General features: G+C 51.3%; 2 protein-coding genes across 5 annotated transcripts in view; one reads left to right on the forward strand and one right to left on the reverse strand.

The window, feature by feature from the left end:
• Positions 1–11858, reverse strand: part of OFD1 (OFD1 centriole and centriolar satellite protein) — a 143080-nt gene extending 131222 nt beyond the window's left edge. Inside the window, exon 1 of one of the 3 annotated variants that reach the window (XM_069757724.1) lies at positions 11743–11858. The gene's annotated coding sequence lies outside the window, so the exon portion shown is untranslated. Of the gene's footprint in view, positions 1–798; positions 891–11742 lie in introns of those variants that run through there. The other 2 variants (XM_069757725.1, XM_069757729.1) reach the window with 2 other exon arrangements.
• A 123-nt stretch (positions 11859–11981) lies between these two features.
• Positions 11982–21193, forward strand: TRAPPC2 (trafficking protein particle complex subunit 2). Of its 2 annotated transcripts, none has more exons than XM_069757730.1 (5): positions 11982–12092; positions 15955–16068; positions 19104–19248; positions 20186–20271; positions 20365–21193. In XM_069757730.1, exons 2-5 carry the CDS (start codon positions 15976–15978, stop codon positions 20461–20463), a joined length of 423 nt encoding a protein of 140 aa, XP_069613831.1. In that variant the 5' UTR covers positions 11982–12092; positions 15955–15975; the 3' UTR covers positions 20464–21193. The 2 variants fall into 2 exon arrangements, with proteins under 2 accessions (XP_069613831.1, XP_069613832.1); XM_069757731.1 differs by having other exon boundaries at positions 11990–12056.
• The last annotated feature ends 794 nt before the right edge of the window (positions 21194–21987 follow it).

The raw sequence follows: 21987 nt of genomic DNA on the forward strand, positions 1-21987 counted from the left end.
ACCGGTACCGCAGCCTTAAACCGTGCAGACCACCTAACAGAGGACACTCACCTCCCTGGGGCATACAGCAGTGTTCTCACCACAGTTCTGTACCGGTACCACAGTTCTGTACCGGTACCGCAGCCATAAACCGTGCAGACCACATAAAAGAGGACACTCACCTCCCTGGGGCATACAGCAGGGTTCTCACCACAGTTCTGAACTGGTACCGCAGCCATAAACCGTGCAGACCACATAACAGAGGACACTCACCTCCCTGGGGCATACAGCAGTGTTCACACCACAGGTCTGTACCGATACCGCAGCCATAAACCGTGCAGACCACATAACAGAGGACACTTACCTCCCTGGGGCATACAGCAGTGTTCTCACCATAGGTCTGTACCAGTACCGCAGCCATAAACCGTGCGGACCACATAACAGAGGACACTCACATCCCTGGGGCATACAGCAGTGTTCTCACCATAGGTCTGTACCGGTACCTCAACCATAAACCGTGCAGGCCACATAACAGAGGACACTCACCTCCCTGGGGCATACAGCAGTGTTCTCACCACAGTTCTGTACCGGTACCGCAGCCATAAACCGTGCAGACCAAATAACAGAGGACACTCACCTCCCTGGGGCATACAGCAGTGTTCTCACCACAGGTCTGTACCGGTACCGCAGCCATAAACCATGCAGACCACATAACAGAGGACACTCACCTCCCTGGGGCATACAGCAGTGTTCTCACCACAGGTCTGTACCGGTACCGCAGCCATAAACCGTGCGGACCACATAACAGAGGACACTCACATCCCTGGGGCATACAGCAGTGTTCTCACCACAGGTCTGTACCGGTACCGCAGCCATAAACCGTGCAGCTCCACATAACAGAGGACACTCACCTCCCTGGGGCATACAGCAGTGTTCTCACCACAGGTCTGTACCGGTACCGCAGCCATAAACCGTGCGGACCACATAACAGAGGACACTCACCTCCCTGGGGCATACAGCAGTGTTCACACCACAGGTCTGTACCGGTACCGCAGCCATAAACTGTGCAGACCACATAACAGAGGACACTCACCTCCCTGGGGCATACAGCAGTGTTCTCACCACAGGTCTGTACCGGTACCACAGCCATAAACCGTGCAGACCACATAACAGAGGACACTCACCTCCCTGGGGTATACAGCAGTGTTCTCACCACAGGTCTGTACCGGTACCGCAGCCATAAACCGTGTAGACCACATAACAGAGGACACTCACCTCCCTGGTGCATACAGCAGTGTTCTCACCACAGGTCTGTATCGGTACCGCGGCCATAAACCGTGCAGACCACATAACAGAGGACACTCACCTCCCTGGGGCATACAGCAGTGTTCTCACCACAGGTCTGTACCGGTACTGCGGCCATAAACCATGCAGACCACATAACAGAGGACACTCACTTCCCTGGGGCATACAGCAGTATTCTCACCACAAGTCTGTACCGGTACCACAGCCATAATCCGTGCAGCTCCACATAACAGAGGACACTCACCTCCCTGGCGCATACAGCAGTGTTCTCACCACAGATCTGTACCTGTACCGCGGCCATAAACCGTGCAGACCACATAACAGAGGACACTCACCTCCCTGGGGCATACAGCAGTGTTCTCACCACAGGTCTGTACCGGTACCGCAGCCATAAACCGTGCAGACCACATAACAGAGGACACTCACCTCCCTGGGGCATACAGCAGTGTTCTCACCACAGTTCTGTACCGGTACCACAGCCATAAACCGTGCAGACCACATAACAGAGGACACTCACCTCCCTGGGGCATACAGCAGTGTTCTCACCACAGGTCTGTACCGGTACCGCAGCCATAAACCATGCAGACCACATAACAGAGGACACTCACCTCCCTGGGGCATACAGCAGTGTTCTCCCCACAGGTCTGTACCGGTACCGCAGCCATAAACCGTGCAGCTCCACATAACAGAGGACACTCACCTCCCTGGGGCATACAGCAGTGTTCTCACCACAGGTCTGTACCGGTACCACAGCCATAAACTGTGCAGACCACATAACAGAGGACACTCACCTCCCTGGGGCATACAGCAGTGTTCTCACCACAGGTCTGTACCGGTACCACAGCCATAAAGCGTGCAGACCACATAACAGAGGACACTCACCTCCCTGGGGCATACAGCAGTGTTCACACCACAGGTCTGTACCGGTACCACAGCCATAAACTGTGCAGCTCCACATAACAGAGGACACTCACCTCCCTGGGGCATACAGCAGTGTTCACACCACAGGTCTGTACTGGTACCTCAGCCATAAACCGTGCAAACCACATAACAGAGGACACTCACCTCCCTGGGACATACAGCAGTGTTCTCACCACTGGTCTGTACCGGTACCGCAGCCATAAACCGTGCAGACCACATAACAAAGGACACTCACCCCCCTGGGGCATACAGCAGTGTTCTCACCATAGGTCTGTACCGGTACCGCAGCCATAAACCGTGCGGACCACATAACAGAGGACACTCACATCCCTGGGGCATACAGCAGTGTTCTCACCATAGGTCTGTACCGATACCTCAACCATAAACCATGCAGGCCACATAACAGAGGACACTCACCTCCCTGGGGCATACAGCAGGGTTCTCACCACAGGTCTGTACCGGTACCGCAGCCATAAACCGTGCGGACCACATAACAGAGGACACTCACCTCCCTGGGGCATACAGCAGTGTTCTAACCACAGGTCTGTACCGGTACCACAGTCATAAACCATGCAGCTCCACATAACAGAGGACAGTCACCTCCCTGGGGCATACAGCAGTGTTCACACCACAGGACTGTACCGGTACCGCAGCCATAAACCGTGCAGACCACCTAAGAGAGGACACTCACCTCCCTGGGGCATACAGCAGTGTTCTCACCATAGGTCTGTACCGGTACCTCAACCATAAACCGTGCAGGCCACATAACAGAGGACACTCACCTCCCTGGGGCATACAGCAGTGTTCTCACCACAGTTCTGTACCGGTACCGCAGCCATAAACCGTGCAGACCACATAACAGAGGACACTCACCTCCCTGGGGCATACAGCAGTGTTCTCACCACAGGTCTGTACCGGTACCGCAGCCATAAACCGTGCGGACCACATAACAGAGGACACTCACCTCCCTGGGGCATACAGCAGTGTTCTCACCACAGGTCTGTACCGATACCGCAGCCATAAACCGTGCAGGCCACATAACAGAGGACACTCACCTCCCTGGGGCCTACAGCAGTGTTCTCACCACAGGTCTGTACCGGTACCGCAGCCATAAACCGTGCAGACCACATAACAGAGGACACTCACCTCCCTGGGGCATACAGCAGTGTTCTCACCACAGGTCTGTACCGGTACCGCAGCCATAAATCGTGCGGACCACATAACAGAGGACACTCACATCCCTGGGGCATACAGCAGTGTTCTCACTACAGGTCTGTACTGGTACCACAGCCATAAACCGTGCAGCTCCACATAACAGAGGACACTCACCTCCCTGGGGCATACAGCAGTGTTCTCACCAGAGGTCTGTACCGGTACCACAGCCATAAACCGTGCAGACCACATAACAGAGGACACTCACCTCCCTGGGGCATACAGCAGTGTTCTCACCACAGGTCTGTACCGGTACCGCAGCCATAAACCGTGCAGCTCCGCATAACAGAGGACACTCACCTCCCTGGGGCATACAGCAGTGTTCACACCAAAGGTCTGTACCGGAACCTCAGCCATAAACCGTGCAGACCACATAACAGAGGACACTCACCTCCCTGGGGCATACAGCAGTGTTCTCACCACAGGTCTGTACCGGTACCGCAGTCATAAACCGTGCAGCTCCACATAACAGTGGACATTCACCTCCCTGGGGCAAAAAACAGTGTTCACACCACAGGTCTGTACCGGTACCACAGCCATAAACCGTGCAGCTCCACATAACAGAGGACACTCACCTCCCTGGGGCATACAGCAGTGTTCACACCACAGGTCTGTACCGGTACCTCAGCCATAAACCGTGCAAACCACATAACAGAGGACACTCACCTCCCTGGGGCATACAGCAGTGTTCTCACCACTGGTCTGTGCCGGTACCGCAGCCATAAACCGTGCAGACCACATAACAGAGGACACTCACCCCCCTGGGGCATACAGCAGTGTTCTCACCACAGGTCTGTACCGGTACCGCAGTCATAAACCGTGCAGCTCCACATAACAGAGGACACTCACCTCCCTGGGGCATACAGAAGTGTTCACACCACAGGTCTGTACCGGTACCACAGCCATAAACTGTGCAGCTCCACATAACACAGGACACTCACCTCCTTGGGGCATACAGCAGTGTTCTCACCATAGGTCTGTACCGGCACCTCAACCATAAACCGTGCAGGCCACATAACAGAGGACACTCACCTCCCTGGGGCATACAGCAGTGTTCTCACCACAGTTCTGTACCGGTACCGCAGCCATAGACCGTGCAGACCACATAACAGAGGACACTCACCTCCCTGGGGCATACAGCAGTGTTCTCACCACAGGTCTGTACCGGTACCGCAGCCATAAACCGTGCGTACCACATAACAGAGGACACTCACCTCCCTGGGGCATACAGCAGTGTTCTCACTACAGGTCTGTACCGGTACCGCAGCCATAAACCGTGCAGGCCACATAACAGAGGACACTCACCTCCCTGGGCCATAAAGCAGTGTTCTCACCACAGGTCTGTACCGGTACCGCAGCCATAAACCGTGCAGACCACATAACAGAGGACACTCACCTCCCTGGGGAATACAGCAGTGTTCTCACCACAGGTCTGCATCGGTACTGCAGCCATAAATCGTGCGGACCACATAACAGAGGACACTCACATCCCTGGGGCATACAGCAGTGTTCTCACCACAGGTCTGTACTGGTACCACAGTCATAAACCGTGCAGCTCCACATAACAGAGGACACTCACCTCCCTGGCGCATACAGCAGTGTTCTCACCACAGGTCTGTACCGGTACCACAGCCATAAACTGTGCAGCTCCACATAACACAGGACACTCACCTCCCTGGGGCATACAGCAGTGTTCTCACCATAGGTCTGTACCGGTACCTCAACCATAAACCGTGCAGGCCACATAACAGAGGACACTCACCTCCCTGGGGCATACAGCAGTATTCTCACCACAGTTCTGTACCGGTACCGTAGCCATAAACCGTGCAGACCACATAACAGAGGACACTCACCTCCCTGGGGCATACAGCAGTGTTCTCACCACAGGTCTGTACCGGTACCGCAGCCATAAACCGTGCGGACCACATAACAGAGGACACTCACCTCCCTGGGGCATACAGCAGTGTTCTCACTACAGGTCTGTACCGGTACCGCAGCCATAAACCGTGCAGGCCACATAACAGAGGACACTCACCTCCCTGGGGCATACAGCAGTGTTCTCACCACAGGTCTGTACCGGTACCGCAGCCATAAACCGTGCAGACCACATAACAGAGGACACTCACCTCCCTGGGGCATACAGCAGTGTTCTCACCACAGGTCTGCACCGGTACCGCAGCCATAAATCGTGCGGACCACATAACAGAGGACACTCACATCCCTGGGGCATACAGCAGTGTTCTCACCACAGGTCTGTACTGGTACCACAGTCATAAACCGTGCAGCTCCACATAACAGAGGACACTCACCTCCCTGGCGCATACAGCAGTGTTCTCACCACAGGTCTGTACCGGTACCACAGCCATAAACCGTGCAGACCACATAACAGAGGACACTCACCTCCCTGGGGCATACAGCAGTGTTCTCCCCACAGGTCTGTACCGGTACCGCAGCCATAAACCGTGCAGCTCCACATAACAGAGGACACTCACCTCCCTTGGGCATACAGCAGTGTTCACACCAAAGGTCTGTACCGGTACCTCAGCCATAAACCGTGCAGACCACATAACAGAGGACACTCACCTCCCTGGGGCATACAGCAGTGTTCACACCACAGGTCTGTACCGGTACCGCAGCCATAAACCGTGCAAACCACATAACAGAGGACACTCACCTCCCTGGGGCATACAGCAGTGTTCTCACCACAGGTCTGTACCGGTACCGCAGCCATAAACCGTGCAGACCACATAACAGAGGACACTCACCTCCCTGGGGTATACAGCAGTGTTCTCACCACAGGTCTGTACCGGTACCGCAGCCATAAACCGTGTAGACCACATAACAGAGGACACTCACCTCCCTGGTGCATACAGCAGTGTTCTCACCACAGGTCTGTACCGGTACCGCGGCCATAAACCGTGCAGACCACATAACAGAGGACACTCACCTCCCTGGGGCATACAGCAGTGTTCTCACCACAGGTCTGTACCGGTACCGCGGCCATAAACCATGCAGACCACATAACAGAGGACACTCACTTCCCTGGGGCATACAGCAGTATTCTCACCACAAGTCTGTACCGGTACCACAGCCATAATCCGTGCAGCTCCACATAACAGAGGACACTCACCTCCCTGGCGCATACAGCAGTGTTCTCACCACAGATCTGTACCTGTACCGCGGCCATAAACCGTGCAGACCACATAACAGAGGACACTCACCTCCCTGGGGCATACAGCAGTGTTCTCACCACAGGTCTGTACCGGTACCACAGCCATAAACCGTGCAGACCACATAACAGAGGACACTCACCTCCCTGGGGCATACAGCAGTGTTCTCACCACAGTTCTGTATCGGTACCACAGCCATAAACCGTGCAGACCACATAACAGAGGACACTCACCTCCCTGGGGCATACAGCAGTGTTCTCACCACAGGTCTGTACCGGTACCGCAGCCATAAACCATGCAGACCACATAACAGAGGACACTCACCTCCCTGGGGCATACAGCAGTGTTCACACCACAGGTCTGTACCGGTACCGCAGCCATAAACCGTGCAGACCACATAACAGAGGACACTCACCTCCCTGGGGCATACAGCAGTGTTCTCCCCACAGGTCTGTACCGGTACCGCAGCCATAAACCGTGCAGCTCCACATAACAGAGGACACTCACCTCCCTGGGGCATACAGCAGTGTTCACACCACAGGTCTGTACCGGTACCGCAGCCATAAACTGTGCAGACCACATAACAGAGGACACTCACCTCCCTGGGGCATACAGCAGTGTTCTCACCACAGGTCTGTACCGGTACCACAGCCATAAACCGTGCAGACCACATAACAGAGGACACTCACCTCCCTGGGGTATGCAGCAGTGTTCTCACCACAGGTCTGTATCGGTACCGCAGCCATAAACCGTGCAGACCACATAACAGAGGACACTCACCTCCCTGGTGCATACAGCAGTGTTCTCACCACAGGTCTGTACCGGTACCGCGGCCATAAACCGTGCAGACCACATAACAGAGGACACTCACTTCCCTGGGGCATACAGCAGTGTTCTCACCACAGGTCTGTACCGGTACCGCGGCCATAAACCATGCAGACCACATAACAGAGGACACTCACTTCCCTGGGGCATACAGCAGTATTCTCACAAGTCTGTACCGGTACCACAGCCATAATCCGTGCAGCTCCACATAACAGAGGACACTCACCTCCCTGGGGCATACAGCAGTGTTCTCACCACAGATCTGTACCTGTACCGCGGCCATAAACCGTGCAGACCACATAACAGAGGACACTCACCTCCCTGGGGCATACAGCAGTGTTCACACCACAGGTCTGTACCGGTACCGCAGCCATAAACTGTGCAGACCACATAACAGAGGACACTCACCTCCCTGGGGCATGCAGCAGTGTTCTCACCACAGGTCTGTACTGGTACCACAGCCATAAACCGTGCAGACCACATAACAGAGGACACTCACCTCCCTGGGGTATACAGCAGTGTTCTCACCACAGGTCTGTACCGGTACCGCAGCCATAAACCGTGTAGACCACATAACAGAGGACACTCACCTCCCTGGTGCATACAGCAGTGTTCTCACCACAGGTCTGTACCGGTACCGCGGCCATAAACCGTGCAGACCACATAACAGAGGACACTCACCTCCCTGGGGCATACAGCAGTGTTCTCACCACAGGTCTGTACCGGTACCGCGGCCATAAACCATGCAGACCACATAACAGAGGACACTCACTTCCCTGGGGCATACAGCAGTATCCTCACCACAAGTCTGTACCGGTACCACAGCCATAATCCGTGCAGCTCCACATAACAGAGGACACTCACCTCCCTGGGGCATACAGCAGTGTTCTCACCACAGATCTGTACCTGTACCGCGGCCATAAACCGTGCAGACCACATAACAGAGGACACTCACCTCCCTGGGGCATACAGCAGTGTTCTCACCACAGGTCTGTACCGGTACCGCAGACATAAACCGTGCAGATCACTTAACAGAGGACACTCACCTCCCTGGGGCATACAGCAGTGTTCTCACCACAGTTCTGTACCGGTACCACAGCCATAAACCGTGCAGACCACATAACAGAGGACACTCACCTCCGTGGGGCATACAGCAGTGTTCTCACCACAGGTCTGTACCGGTACCGCAGCCATAAACCATGCAGACCACATAACAGAGGACACTCACCTCCCTGGGGCATACAGCAGTGTTCACACCACAGGTCTGTACCGGTACCGCAGCCATAAACCGTGCAGACCACATAACAGAGGACACTCACCTCCCTGGGGCATACAGCAGTGTTCTCCCCACAGGTCTGTACCGGTACCGCAGCCATAAACCGTGCAGCTCCACATAACAGAGGACACTCACCTCCCTGGGGCATACAGCAGTGTTCACACCACAGGTCTGTACCGGTACCGCAGCCATAAACTGTGCGGACCACATAACAGAGGACACTCACCTCCCTGGGGCATACAGCAGTGTTCTCACCACAGGTCTGTACCGGTACCACAGCCATTAACCGTGCAGACCACATAACAGAGGACACTCACCTCCCTGGGGTATACAGCAGTGTTCTCACCACAGGTCTGTATCGGTACCGCAGCCATAAACCGTGCAGACCACATAACAGAGGACACTCACCTCCCTGGTGCATACAGCAGTGTTCTCACCACAGGTCTGTATCGGTACCGCGGCCATAAACCGTGCAGACCACATAACAGAGGACACTCACCTCCCTGGGGCATACAGCAGTGTTCTCACCACAGGTCTGTACCGGTACCGCGGCCATAAACCATGCAGACCACATAACAGAGGAAACTCACTTCCCTGGGGCATACAGCAGTATTCTCACCACAAGTCTGTACCGGTACCACAGCCATAATCCGTGCAGCTCCACATAACAGAGGACACTCACCTCCCTGGGGCATACAGCAGTGTTCTCACCACAGATCTGTACCTGTACCACAGCCATAAACCGTGCAGACCACATAACAGAGGACACTCACCTCCTTGGGGTATACAGCAGTGTTCTCACCACAGGTCTGTACCGGTACCGCAGCCATAAACCGTGTAGACCACATAACAGAGGACACTCACCTCCCTGGTGCATACAGCAGTGTTCTCACCACAGGTCTGTACCGGTATCGCGGCCATAAACCATGCAGACCACATAACAGAGGACACTCACCTCCCTGGGGCATACAGCAGTATTCTCACCACAAGTCTGTACCGGTACCGCAGCCATAAACCGTGCAGACCACATAACAGAGGACACTCACCTCCCTGGGGCATACAGCAGTGTTCTCACCACAGGTCTGTACCGGTACCACAGCCATTAACCGTGCAGACCACATAACAGAGGACACTCACCTCCCTGGGGTATACAGCAGTGTTCTCACCACAGGTCTGTATCGGTACCGCAGCCATAAACCGTGCTGACCACATAACAGAGGACACTCACCTCCCTGGTGCATACAGCAGTGTTCTCACCACAGGTCTGTACCGGTACCGCGGCCATAAACCGTGCAGACCACATAACAGAGGACACTCACCTCCCTGGGGCATACAGCAGTGTTCTCACCACAGGTCTGTACCGGTACCGCGGCCATAAACCATGCAGACCACATAACAGAGGACACTCACTTCCCTGGGGCATACAGCAGTATTCTCACCACAAGTCTGTATCGGTACCACAGCCATAATCCGTGCAGCTCCACATAACAGAGGACACTCACCTCCCTGGGGCATACAGCAGTGTTCTCACCACAGATCTGTACCTGTACCGCGGCCATAAACCGTGCAGACCACATAACAGAGGACACTCACCTCCCTGGGGCATACAGCAGTGTTCACACCACAGGTCTGTACCGGTACCGCAGCCATAAACTGTGCAGACCACATAACAGAGGACACTCACCTCCCTGGGGCATACAGCAGTGTTCTCACCACAGGTCTGTACCGGTACCACAGCCATAAACCGTGCAGACCACATAACAGAGGACACTCACCTCCCTGGGGTATACAGCAGTGTTCTCACCACAGGTCTGTACCGGTACCGCAGCCATAAACCGTGTAGACCACATAACAGAGGACACTCACCTCCCTGGTGCATACAGCAGTGTTCTCACCACAGGTCTGTACCGGTACCGCGGCCATAAACCGTGCAGACCACATAACAGAGGACACTCACCTCCCTGGGGCATACAGCAGTGTTCTCACCACAGGTCTGTACCGGTACCACAGCCATAATCCGTGCAGCTCCACATAACAGAGGACACTCACCTCCCTGGGGCATACAGCAGTGTTCTCACCACAGATCTGCACCTGTACCGCGGCCATAAACCGTGCAGACCACATAACAGAGGACACTCACCTCCCTGGGGCATACAGCAGTGTTCTCAACACAGGTCTGTACCGGTACCGCAGCCATAAACCGTGCAGACCACATAACAGAGGACACTCACCTCCCTGGGGCATACAGCAGTGTTCTCACCACAGTTCTGTACCGGTACCACAGCCATAAACCGTGCAGACCACATAACAGAGGACACTCACCTCCCTGGGGCATACAGCAGTGTTCTCACCACAGGTCTGTACCGGTACCGCAGCCATAAACCATGCAGACCACATAACAGAGGACACTCACCTCCCTGGGGCATACAGCAGTGTTCTCACCACAGGTCTGTACCGGTACCGCGGCCATAAACCGTGCAGACCACATAAAAGAGGACACTCACCTCCCTGGGGCATACAGCAGTGTTCTCACCACAGGTCTGTACCGGTACCGCAGCCATAAACCATGCAGACCACATAACAGAGGACACTCACCTCCCTGGGGCATACAGCAGTGTTCACACCACAGGTCTGTACCGGTACCACAGCCATAAACCGTGCATACCACATAACAGAGGACACTCACCTCCCTGGGGCATACAGCAGTGTTCTCACCACAGGTCTGTACCGGTACCGCAGCCATAAACCGTGCAGCTCCACATAACAGAGGACACTCACCTCCCTGGGGCATACAGCAGTGTTCTCACCACAGGTCTGTACCGGTACCGCAGCCATAAACCGTGCAGCTCCACATAACAGAGGACACTCACCTCCCTGGGGCATACAGCAGTGTTCTCACCACAGGTCTGTACCGGTACCGCAGCCATAAACCGTGCAGCTCCACATAACAGAGGACACTCACCTCCCTGGGGCATACAGCAGTGTTCTCACCACAGGTCTGTACCGGTACCGCAGCCATAAACCGTGCAGCTCCACATAACAGAGGACACTCACCTCCCTGGGGCATACAGCAGTGTTCACACCAAAGCCAACCGCCAGCTAATGTGTAAACACAGTGGACCCAGCAGACTGGATCATTGCTTACATGGCAACCAATCACAGCAAGAGCCGAGAGCCAACCTTCCTATCAGCAGCAAAGCGAAGTTCCCGCCCCTTCTAGAGTGAAAAGCCTATTTCCGCGTTCCAAACCTCTTTTTCCTGTAGTTTCCGGTTGTTATAAATAAAGTTATCAAATAGCGGAAGCGAAGATGCCGGAAAATCGTTCGTGTGACGTCATTGCTTGTTGACTAGCAGGCTAGGTTGTGCATGTGAGTATTTGAGCCTGGACCTGGCCCCTGACAGAGGTGAGCGCCGGGGAACCCCATTGTCGGGAGGGGATTATCGTGACGTCATTCTGTATCGCTAGGAATCCAGGCCGCTCCCAGCTCTGCTACATGTGTGGCGCTGCGGTGTGTCCCCGGGAGTGGGGACATGTGGACATGTCGGTTTTCACCAGCACTCTCTAAGCGGATTCGTAGTGATCAGTGGAAGCCATGATGAGAGTGGCACCTGATGTGGCGGAGCTTCTTACTAATGGCAGCTCAGATTACCAATGCACTAACAGGATGTAGGAGACCCCCATGATAAAGGTGGGGGGCTGCACAGGGCCTTATGTCATCCTGTCAGCCATTGTACACACAGAGAAATCCCGGCCTCACCATCTCCAGGTCAGATGAGGCACTAACAGGAGACCCCCATGATAAAGGTGGGGGGCTGCACAGGGCCTTATGTCATCCTGTCAGCCATTGTACACACAGAGAAATCCCGGCCTCGCCATCTCCAGGTCAGATGAGGCACTAACAGGAGACCCCCATGATAAAGGTGGGGGGCTGCACAGGGCCTTATGTCCTCCTGTCAGCCATTGTACACACAGAAAAATCCCGGCCTCGCCATCTCCAGGTCAGATGAGGCACTAACAGGAGACCCCCATGATAAAGGTGGGGGGCAGCTCGAGGCCTTTATGTCATCCTGTCAGCCATTGTACACACAGAGAAATCCCGGCCTCACCATCTCCAGGTCAGATGAGGCACTAACAGGAGACCCCCATGATAAAGGTGGGGGGCTGCACAGGGCCTTATGTCCTCCTGTCAGCCATTGTACACACAGAGAAATCCCGGCCTCGCCATCTCCAGGTCAGATGAGGCACTAACAGGAGACCCCCATGATAAAGGTGGGGGGCAGCTCGAGGCCTTTATGTCATCCTGTCAGCCATTGTACACACAGAGAAATCCCGGCCTCACCATCTCCAGGTCAGATGAGGCACTAACAGGAGACCCCCATGATAAAGGTGGGGGGCTGCACAGGGCCTTATGTCATCCTGTCAGCCATTGTACACACAGAGAAATCCCGGCCTCGCCATCTCCAGGTCAGATGAGGCACTAACAGGAGACCCCCATGATAAAGGTGGGGGGCTGCACAGGGCCTTATGTCCTCCTGTCAGCCATTGTACACACAGAAAAATCCCGGCCTCGCCATCTCCAGGTCAGATGAGGCACTAACAGGAGACCCCCATGATAAAGGTGGGGGGCAGCTCGAGGCCTTTATGTCATCCTGTCAGCCATTGTACACACAGAGAAATCCCGGCCTCACCATCTCCAGGTCAGATGAGGCACTAACAGGAGACCCCCATGATAAAGGTGGGGGGCTGCACAGGGCCTTATGTCATCCTGTCAGCCATTGTACACACAGAGAAATCCCGGCCTCGCCATCTCCAGGTCAGATGAGGCACTAACAGGAGACCCCCATGATAAAGGTGGGGGGCAGCTCGAGGCCTTTATGTCATCCTGTCAGCCATTGTACACACAGAGAAATCCCGGCCTCACCATCTCCAGGTCAGATGAGGCACTAACAGGAGACCCCCATGATAAAGGTGGTGGGCTGCACAGGGCCTTATGTCCTCCTGTCAGCCATTGTACACACAGAGAAATCCCGGCCTCGCCATCTCCAGGTCAGATGAGGCACTAACAGGAGACCCCCATGATAAAGGTGGGGGGCAGCTCGAGGCCTTTATGTCATCCTGTCAGCCATTGTACACACAGAGAAATCCCGGCCTCACCATCTCCAGGTCAGATGAGGCACTAACAGGAGACCCCCATGATAAAGGTGGGGGCTGCACAGGGCCTTATGTCATCCTGTCAGCCATTGTACACACAGAGAAATCCCGGCCTCACCATCTCCAGGTCAGATGAGGCACTAACAGGAGACCCCCATGATAAAGGTGGGGGGCTGCACAGGGCCTTATGTCCTCCTGTCAGCCATTGTACACACAGAAAAATCCCGGCCTCGCCATCTCCAGGTCAGATGAGGCACTAACAGGAGACCCCCATGATAAAGGTGGGGGGCAGCTCGAGGCCTTTATGTCATCCTGTCAGCCATTGTACACACAGAGAAATCCCGGCCTCACCATCTCCAGGTCAGATGAGGCACTAACAGGAGACCCCCATGATAAAGGTGGGGGGCTGCACAGGGCCTTATGTCATCCTGTCAGCCATTGTACACACAGAGAAATCCCGGCCTCGCCATCTCCAGGTCAGATGAGGCACTAACAGGAGACCCCCATGATAAAGGTGGGGGGCTGCACAGGGCCTTATGTCCTCCTGTCAGCCATTGTACACACAGAAAAATCCCGGCCTCGCCATCTCCAGGTCAGATGAGGCACTAACAGGAGACCCCCATGATAAAGGTGGGGGGCAGCTCGAGGCCTTTATGTCATCCTGTCAGCCATTGTACACACAGAGAAATCCCGGCCTCACCATCTCCAGGTCAGATGAGGCACTAACAGGAGACCCCCATGATAAAGGTGGGGGGCTGCACAGGGCCTTATGTCATCCTGTCAGCCATTGTACACACAGAGAAATCCCGGCCTCGCCATCTCCAGGTCAGATGAGGCACTAACAGGAGACCCCCATGATAAAGGTGGGGGGCTGCACAGGGCCTTATGTCCTCCTGTCAGCCATTGTACACACAGAGAAATCCCGGCCTCGCCATCTCCAGGTCAGATGAGGCACTAACAGGAGACCCCCATGATAAAGGTGGGGGGCAGCTCGAGGCCTTTATGTCATCCTGTCAGCCATTGTACACACAGAGAAATCCCGGCCTCGCCATCTCCAGGTCAGATGAGGCACTAACAGGAGACCCCCATGATAAAGGTGGGGGGCAGCTCGAGGCCTTTATGTCATCCTGTCAGCCATTGTACACACAGAGAAATCCCGGCCTCACCATCTCCAGGTCAGATGAAGCACTAAGGCTACGTTCAGACTAGCGTTGTGCGCCGCTGCGTCGGCGACGCACGCAAAAACGCGGCAAAACGCACGCAAAAACGCTGCGTTTTGCGACGCGTGCGTCGTTTTTTGCCGAAAATCGGACGCAAGAAAAATGCAACTTGTTGTGTTTTCTTGGTCCGACGCTTGCGGCAAAAAAGACGCATGCGTCGCACAACGCAACAAACAAAAACGCATGCGTCCCCCATGTTAAATATAGGGGCGCATGGCGCGTGCGTCGCCCGACGCTAACCCGACGCACACTAGCACAACGCTAGTCTGAACGTAGCCTAACAGGAGACCCCCCATGATAAAGGTGGGGGGCTGCACAGGGCCTTTATGTCCTTCTGTCAGCTATTGTACACACAGAGAAATCCCAGCCTCGCCATCTCCAGGTCAGATGAAGCACTAACAGGAGACCCCCATTATAAAGGTTGGGGGCTGCACAGGGCCTTTATGTCCTCCTGTCAGCTATTGTACACACAGAGAAATCCCAGCCTCGCCATCTCCAGGTCAGATGAAGCACTAACAGGAGACCCCCCATGATAAAGGTAGGGGGGGCTGCACAGGACCTTTTTGTCGTCCTGTCAGCTATTGTACACACAGAGAAATCCCGGCCTCACCATCTCCAGGTCAGATGAGGCACTAACAGGAGACCCCCATGATAAAGGTGGGGGGCTGCACAGGGCCTTTATGTCCTCCTGTCAGCCATTGTACACACAGCACTATGGTGCTATGAGTACAAGCCTAGTAATCCGCTGCTCCACATAAGCAGGAATGAAGCCGGCTCCATACATGTGCGTATCTGGTGAGCTTGTGGTGCATGTGCTGAGCATGGGTCTCTAATGTAATGGCCGCTCTGCTGCTGGGAATAGATGTGTTTTCTGATGCCTCTGCTTGTGTTTAGGTGTCTCCCGCTCTGAGGACCATGTCTGGCAGCTTCTACTTTGTGATTGTGGGACATCATGACAACCCAGTATTTGAGATGGAGTTTCTGCCTCCAGGAAAAACCGAATCTAAGGTACTTGGCTATTATCGTTATACATGTTGTTTGGCGCTTTCTCCCATAACTGAGCGTGTATAGTGTAGGGGCCTAGGGCGCTCGGCGTGAACCCAGACCACGCGGTGAGAATTGCGCTGGTTGTCAGATGGTAGGGAAATGAGTGGAATTGACAATTTGTCATTAATGGCAGCTTAGTTATGCGAAAAAGTGTCATTAAGTGTCGGAGAACCTGACATCTGGCTTGTCTCCGCTGCTGACAGTCTCTGCCTATATACGCATGTAGGAGAGATCTGTCAATCCAGACAGCGGGCGAAGAGAAGGCGCTCGTCTGTGCGACTAGTCTGCCATGCGGCTCGGTCCCCAGCGGCTATTAAAGGTATATCACAACCAGAATCCTGATCCTAGAAACAACGAAAAGCGCAAATAAGGGCTTATCCAGGTAAAACAGTGGTAAGTGCTCACCTTATGGGGTTGTGTGTGACCCTCCCAGTATGTTCACCTTATATCAGGTACTGCAGCACCCACCAAGATGTCGAACGTGTCAAGGTATTGGGATAGTGGACTTCACTCTGCGCTGCTGATTTTCCAGTCAAAGATCCATGAGACAGAGGAGAGTTCACAGTGGTTTATTGTCATGCGTTGTTGTGTACATCCTGAAGGAGGAGTTTGATGAATTTGAAACGCGTTGACAATAAACCACTGTGAACTCTCCTGTCTCCTGGATGTTTGACCGGAAAATCGGCAGCGCAGAGTGAAATCCACTATCCCAATACCTTGACACAACCGGAGTAAAATATACCTGGTTGTGATTAGGGAGCCAGTGTCTGATACTTGCTGCTCAGTCCACAGGCGGCGTGTATCAGGTGTGAGGTTCATGTTAAAGGGAGTGTGACAAAACCTTTCTTCAACAGCGCACAGCCTCACGGATTTCTGCTTACCCTGGTGGGGTTACAACTAAATAGAGGAGCTGATCGCTTCGTGCATCCTCCATCTATGGTCCAGGTCTGTGCCCCTAGTCTTATACTCACCAGCTGCTGTCTTCAGCTGTTCCTGGCACCATTCTGGTCCCGATTTGCCATCTTGTGATCGTTAAGTCTGCCTGACCGGAAGTCAGAGGTAACTTGGTCACAATCTCTCAAGGTCAGTCTATGAGAGGTTCTGACCTTTTTGCTGGCTCTCAGACTTGCATTGAGAAGTGACCTGTGGCTTGACCAGCGCACACTGGAGCGATCTGACAGGTCACAAAGTGCAGAAGACGACCGCAGCGGCCAGAGACCACATGAAAACTGCAGCTTCTAAGTATACAGGTCCTTCTCAAAAAATTAGCATATAGTGTTAAATTTCATTATTTACCATAATGTAATGATTACAATTAAACTTTCATATATTATAGATTCATTATCCACCAACTGAAATTTGTCAGGTCTTTTATTGTTTTAATACTGATGATTTTGGCATACAACTCCTGATAACCCAAAAAACCTGTCTCAATAAATTAGCATATTTCACCCATCCAATCAAATAAAAGTGTTTTTTAATAACAAACAAAAAAACCATCAAATAATAATGTTCAGTTATGCACTCAATACTTGGTCGGGAATCCTTTGGCAGAAATGACTGCTTCAATGCGGCGTGGCATGGAGGCAATCAGCCTGTGACACTGCTGAGATGTTATGGAGGCCCAGGATGCTTCAGTAGCGGCCTTAAGCTCATCCAGAGTGTTGGGTCTTGCGTCTCTCAACTTTCTCTTCACAATATCCCACAGATTCTCTATGGGGTTCAGGTCAGGAGAGTTGGCAGGCCAATTGAGCACAGTAATACCATGGTCAGTAAACCATTTACCAGTGGTTTTGGCACTGTGAGCATGTGCCAGGTCGTGCTGAAAAATGAAATCTTCATCTCCATAAAGCATTTCAGCCGATGGAAGCATGAAGTGCTCCAAAATCTCCTGATAGCTAGCTGCATTGACCCTGCCCTTGATGAAACACAGTGGACCAACACCAGCAGCTGACATGGCACCCCACACCATCACTGACTGTGGGTACTTGACACTGGACTTCAGGCATTTTGGCATTTCCTTCTCCCCAGTCTTCCTCCAGACTCTGGCACCTTGATTTCCGAATGACATGCAAAATTTGCTTTCATCAGAAAAAAGTACTTGGGACCACTTAGCAACAGTCCAGTGCTGCTTCTCTGTAGCCCAGGTCAGGCGCCTCTGCCGCTGTTTATGGTTCAAAAGTGGCTTTACCTGGGGAATGCGGCACCTGTAGCCCATTTCCTGCACACGCCTGTGCACGGTGGCTCTGGATGTTTCCACACCAGACTCAGTCCACTGCTTCCTCAGGTTCCCCAAGGTCTGGAATCGGTCCTTCTCCACAATCTTCCTCAGGGTCCGGTCTCCTCTTCTCGTTGTACAGCGTTTTCTGCCACATTGTTTCCTTCCAACAGACTTACCATTGAGGTGCCTTGATACAGCACTCTGGGAACAGCCTATTTGTTGAGAAATTTCTTTCTGGGTCTTACCCTCTTGCTTGAGGGTGTCAATGAGGGCCTTCTTGACATCTGTCAGGTCGCTAGTCTTACCCATGATGGGGGTTTTGAGTAATGAACAAGGCAGGGAGTTTATAAAAGCCTCAGGTATCTTTTGCATGTGTTTAGAGTTAATTAGTTGATTCAGAAGATTAGGGTAATAGGTCGTTTAGAGAACCTTTTCTTGATATGCTAATTTATTGAGACAGGTTTTTTGGGTTATCAGGAGTTGTATGCCAAAATCATCAGTATTTAAACAATAAAAGACCTGACAAATTTCAGTTGGTGGATAATGAATCTATAATATATGAAAGTTTAATTGTAATCATTACATTATGGTAAATAATGAAATTTAACACTATATGCTAATTTTTTGAGAAGGACCTGTATTATTAGGGGCAAGGAATATATTGGTGCCACCACTGCAGCGGTACAATTTATAATGGAGTGGTGATTTAACTATTTTTAATAGTCTGAAAAGCTAAATTTCAAGTTTGTTTTCCTCCTTTTCATGATTCACCAAGGATGATCATCGCCATCTGAACCAGTTCATAGCACACGCAGCCCTGGATCTGGTGGATGAGAACATGTGGCTGTCAAACAACATGTACCTCAAGACCGTTGACAAATTTAATGAATGGTTAGTTTCTGCATTTGTAACTGCTGGACATATCCTTTTTTTTGTTGCTGCGAATTCTGACCACTTATCCCATTGATATTATCTATCGATAATAGATCGAGAGATAGTGTGATAGATGTAATATAGAGGTAACTATCATCTAAGGGGTGGGGAGAATTTGGGTCCTGGTCCTCCAATGTGAGCACATTGTTTGGGGAGCTGCTGAGAATGCTGGAGATGTCCCTGTTAATTGTAAGCTGTACAGTATTGAGACCACCATTCTTGGATCCACCACCTGTTCTCACACAGTTTACATCGGACACCATTCTAGTCTTAACTGCCGATATACAGGAGTACATATTCTGTCTATATACAGTACTACCTTATGTGGGAGCTTTTTTTTTTTTTTTTTTTTTTTTTTTTAATAGCTTCAATTTGCTATAATTTAGATCACAAGTAAAGTGCTGTTGAATATGTTGGCGCTATAGAAATAAAAAAAAAATTATTATTCTTATCACCAAGCCTGAATATTTTCTTGAGCTTTTTAGTATGCATGTGAAAATGATATGCACATATGAATTATGTCCAGTACTTATCTATTGATGATTCTTTAGTGTAGCACATCAGTATGAGTGGTGGGAGTGTGGATGTCAGATCCCACCAATCGGCTGATATAAACAGTGTGTAGAGCAGACCACTGTTTAGTGATGGCATTGGGATACAGCCAATTTGCTCTTATCCATTTCAATATGGGCTGATCTGCAGTACCTGGCAGCCGCCACTAAGCAGGGTGTGGCGCTGCCATGTTCTACTCTGTACCCCTCCAGCTGTGATGTCACTACATCTCCATGACATAAATGTAATCATTTTAAAAGCCTATGAACGCTAACAGTTTTATTTTATCCAAGTGGGAAATACAATTTCTAATATCTATAGAAGATGTTACATCTCCATTTTCCTTAGCATTGCTTTTTTTTTCCCTTTTACATATGAGATTTATTATGCTACATGACGTACGGCAAGAAGATGGAATAAAAAATTTTTTCAACGAAGCATATGACTTGTACATTAAGGTATGCCATAGAGGTGGTATGTGCACATTGCGGTGTTCAGAGATTCTATCTGTGTATTTATTCCCTTTACGGGTTTTTTTCTTTTTTTTGCAGTTTGCAATGAATCCATTTTACGAAGCAAATACTCCAATACGATCAACTGCACTCGATCGGAAAATACAGTTCCTTGGAAAGAAGCATTTACTAAGCTGAATAAAAATGTATATTCCGAAGTATACGTGTATGACCCTGCAGGTGCTACACTGTACGGTGTAAACCAGAGATTTATTCAAGGGTAGCTAAAACTAAAAAAAGAATATGTACGGTATATAAATACCATAGATATATAAACACTCACTGATAACTAGTGTTGATTAATGGGTATTGCATCACGAGACCCCCGCAGATAAATTAAATCATGTCCTGGTAGCAATATGAGGAGAATAGTATCTGCGCTCTACACAAAGTGTACGGATCCATAGACTGTCTGGCTCATATTTTTGAGAATAAACTGAGTGTTTCTGCCCCTTGGTGAGCGATTGTTTTTTTTTTTGTAGGGGTTTTACAGACCTAGACCACCACCGATGAATCCTAATGTTTTGATATGGTATCCCCTGTACAAGTTAAAAAGTTTAGTTACTCTTGAATTGAAAGTCTTATTAGCAAATAAACATAATATTAATCTTTGGATGTGGAATCAGTGGGCTAGCGAGAGGAATATATAATGTAAATATTAGAGTATATGTTCCATGAACTAAGCCTTTCTGATTGTATACTTAACATGTATTTGGTTTCTCATCATTCTGTAGATATTTCCCTGATGTGTCCTGTGACTTCCATGGTTTTTTTTTCAGTATTTATTTGTATTCCTTCTTAGAAGTTATTTCACTATTTAGGAAAATCTTGTCAACAATAAACACTTCTGTGCATCAGTTGAAATATACTCCTGTTTTACTGTGGTTTACTAATGGTAACTAGTGATGAGTGAGTATGAGTGAGTATGAAACCCGTTGCTCGGGTTTCCCAGAGCACGTTCGGATGGTCTCCCGAGTATTTGGATGTGCTCGGAGATGTGGTTTGTCGACACGGCTGCATGATTTGCGACTGCTGGACAGCCTGAACACGTGTGGGAATTCCCTAACAAACAGGCAACCCCCACATGTGTTCAGCCTGTCTAGCAGTCGCAAATCATGCAGCTGTCGACAAAAACTAAATCTCCGAGCACTCACAAATACTGTGAGATCACCCGAGCATGCTCGCTCATCACTAATGGTAACTAAATTATCCATACATTTCCATGATCACCTCCTTGACCTTACAAAGAACCCTTCCACATTGCAGCTTTGTGTTGCCTGGATCCATAAGATATCTGGCACATACAGCATTAACATACAGCATTAACATACAGCATTAACTCCATATCAGCATGGGTTTATGAGAAATCGCTCCTGTCAAACCAATCTAATCAGTTTTTATGAAGAGGTAAGCTATAGGCTGGACCACGGTGAGTCATTGGACGTGGTATATCTCGATTTTTCCAAAGCGTTTGATACCGTGCCACACAAGAGGTTGGTACACAAAATGAGAATGCTTGGTCTGGGGGAAATTGTGTGTAAATGGGTTAGTAACTGGCTTAGTGATAGAAAGCAGAGGGTGGTTATAAATGGTATAGTCTCTAACTGGGTCGCTGTGACCAGTGGGGTACCGCAGGGGTCAGTATTGGGACCTGTTCTCTTC

The sequence above is a fragment of the Ranitomeya imitator genome, chromosome 3 (assembly GCF_032444005.1).
Source record: "Ranitomeya imitator isolate aRanImi1 chromosome 3, aRanImi1.pri, whole genome shotgun sequence".
In the NCBI taxonomy this organism is placed as follows: Eukaryota; Metazoa; Chordata; class Amphibia; order Anura; family Dendrobatidae; genus Ranitomeya; species Ranitomeya imitator.

Coding starts and splice junctions, on each gene's coding strand:
- TRAPPC2 (XM_069757730.1), top strand. CDS start 15,976: ATGTCTGGCAGCTTCTACTTTGTGATTGTGGGACATCATGACAACCCA. Junction 16,069..19,103: donor CAGGAAAAACCGAATCTAAG/GTACTTGGCTAT, acceptor TGATTCACCAAG/GATGATCATCGCCATCTGAA. Junction 19,249..20,185: donor TGCATTTGTAACTGCTGGAC/ATATCCTTTTTT, acceptor TTTCCCTTTTAC/ATATGAGATTTATTATGCTA.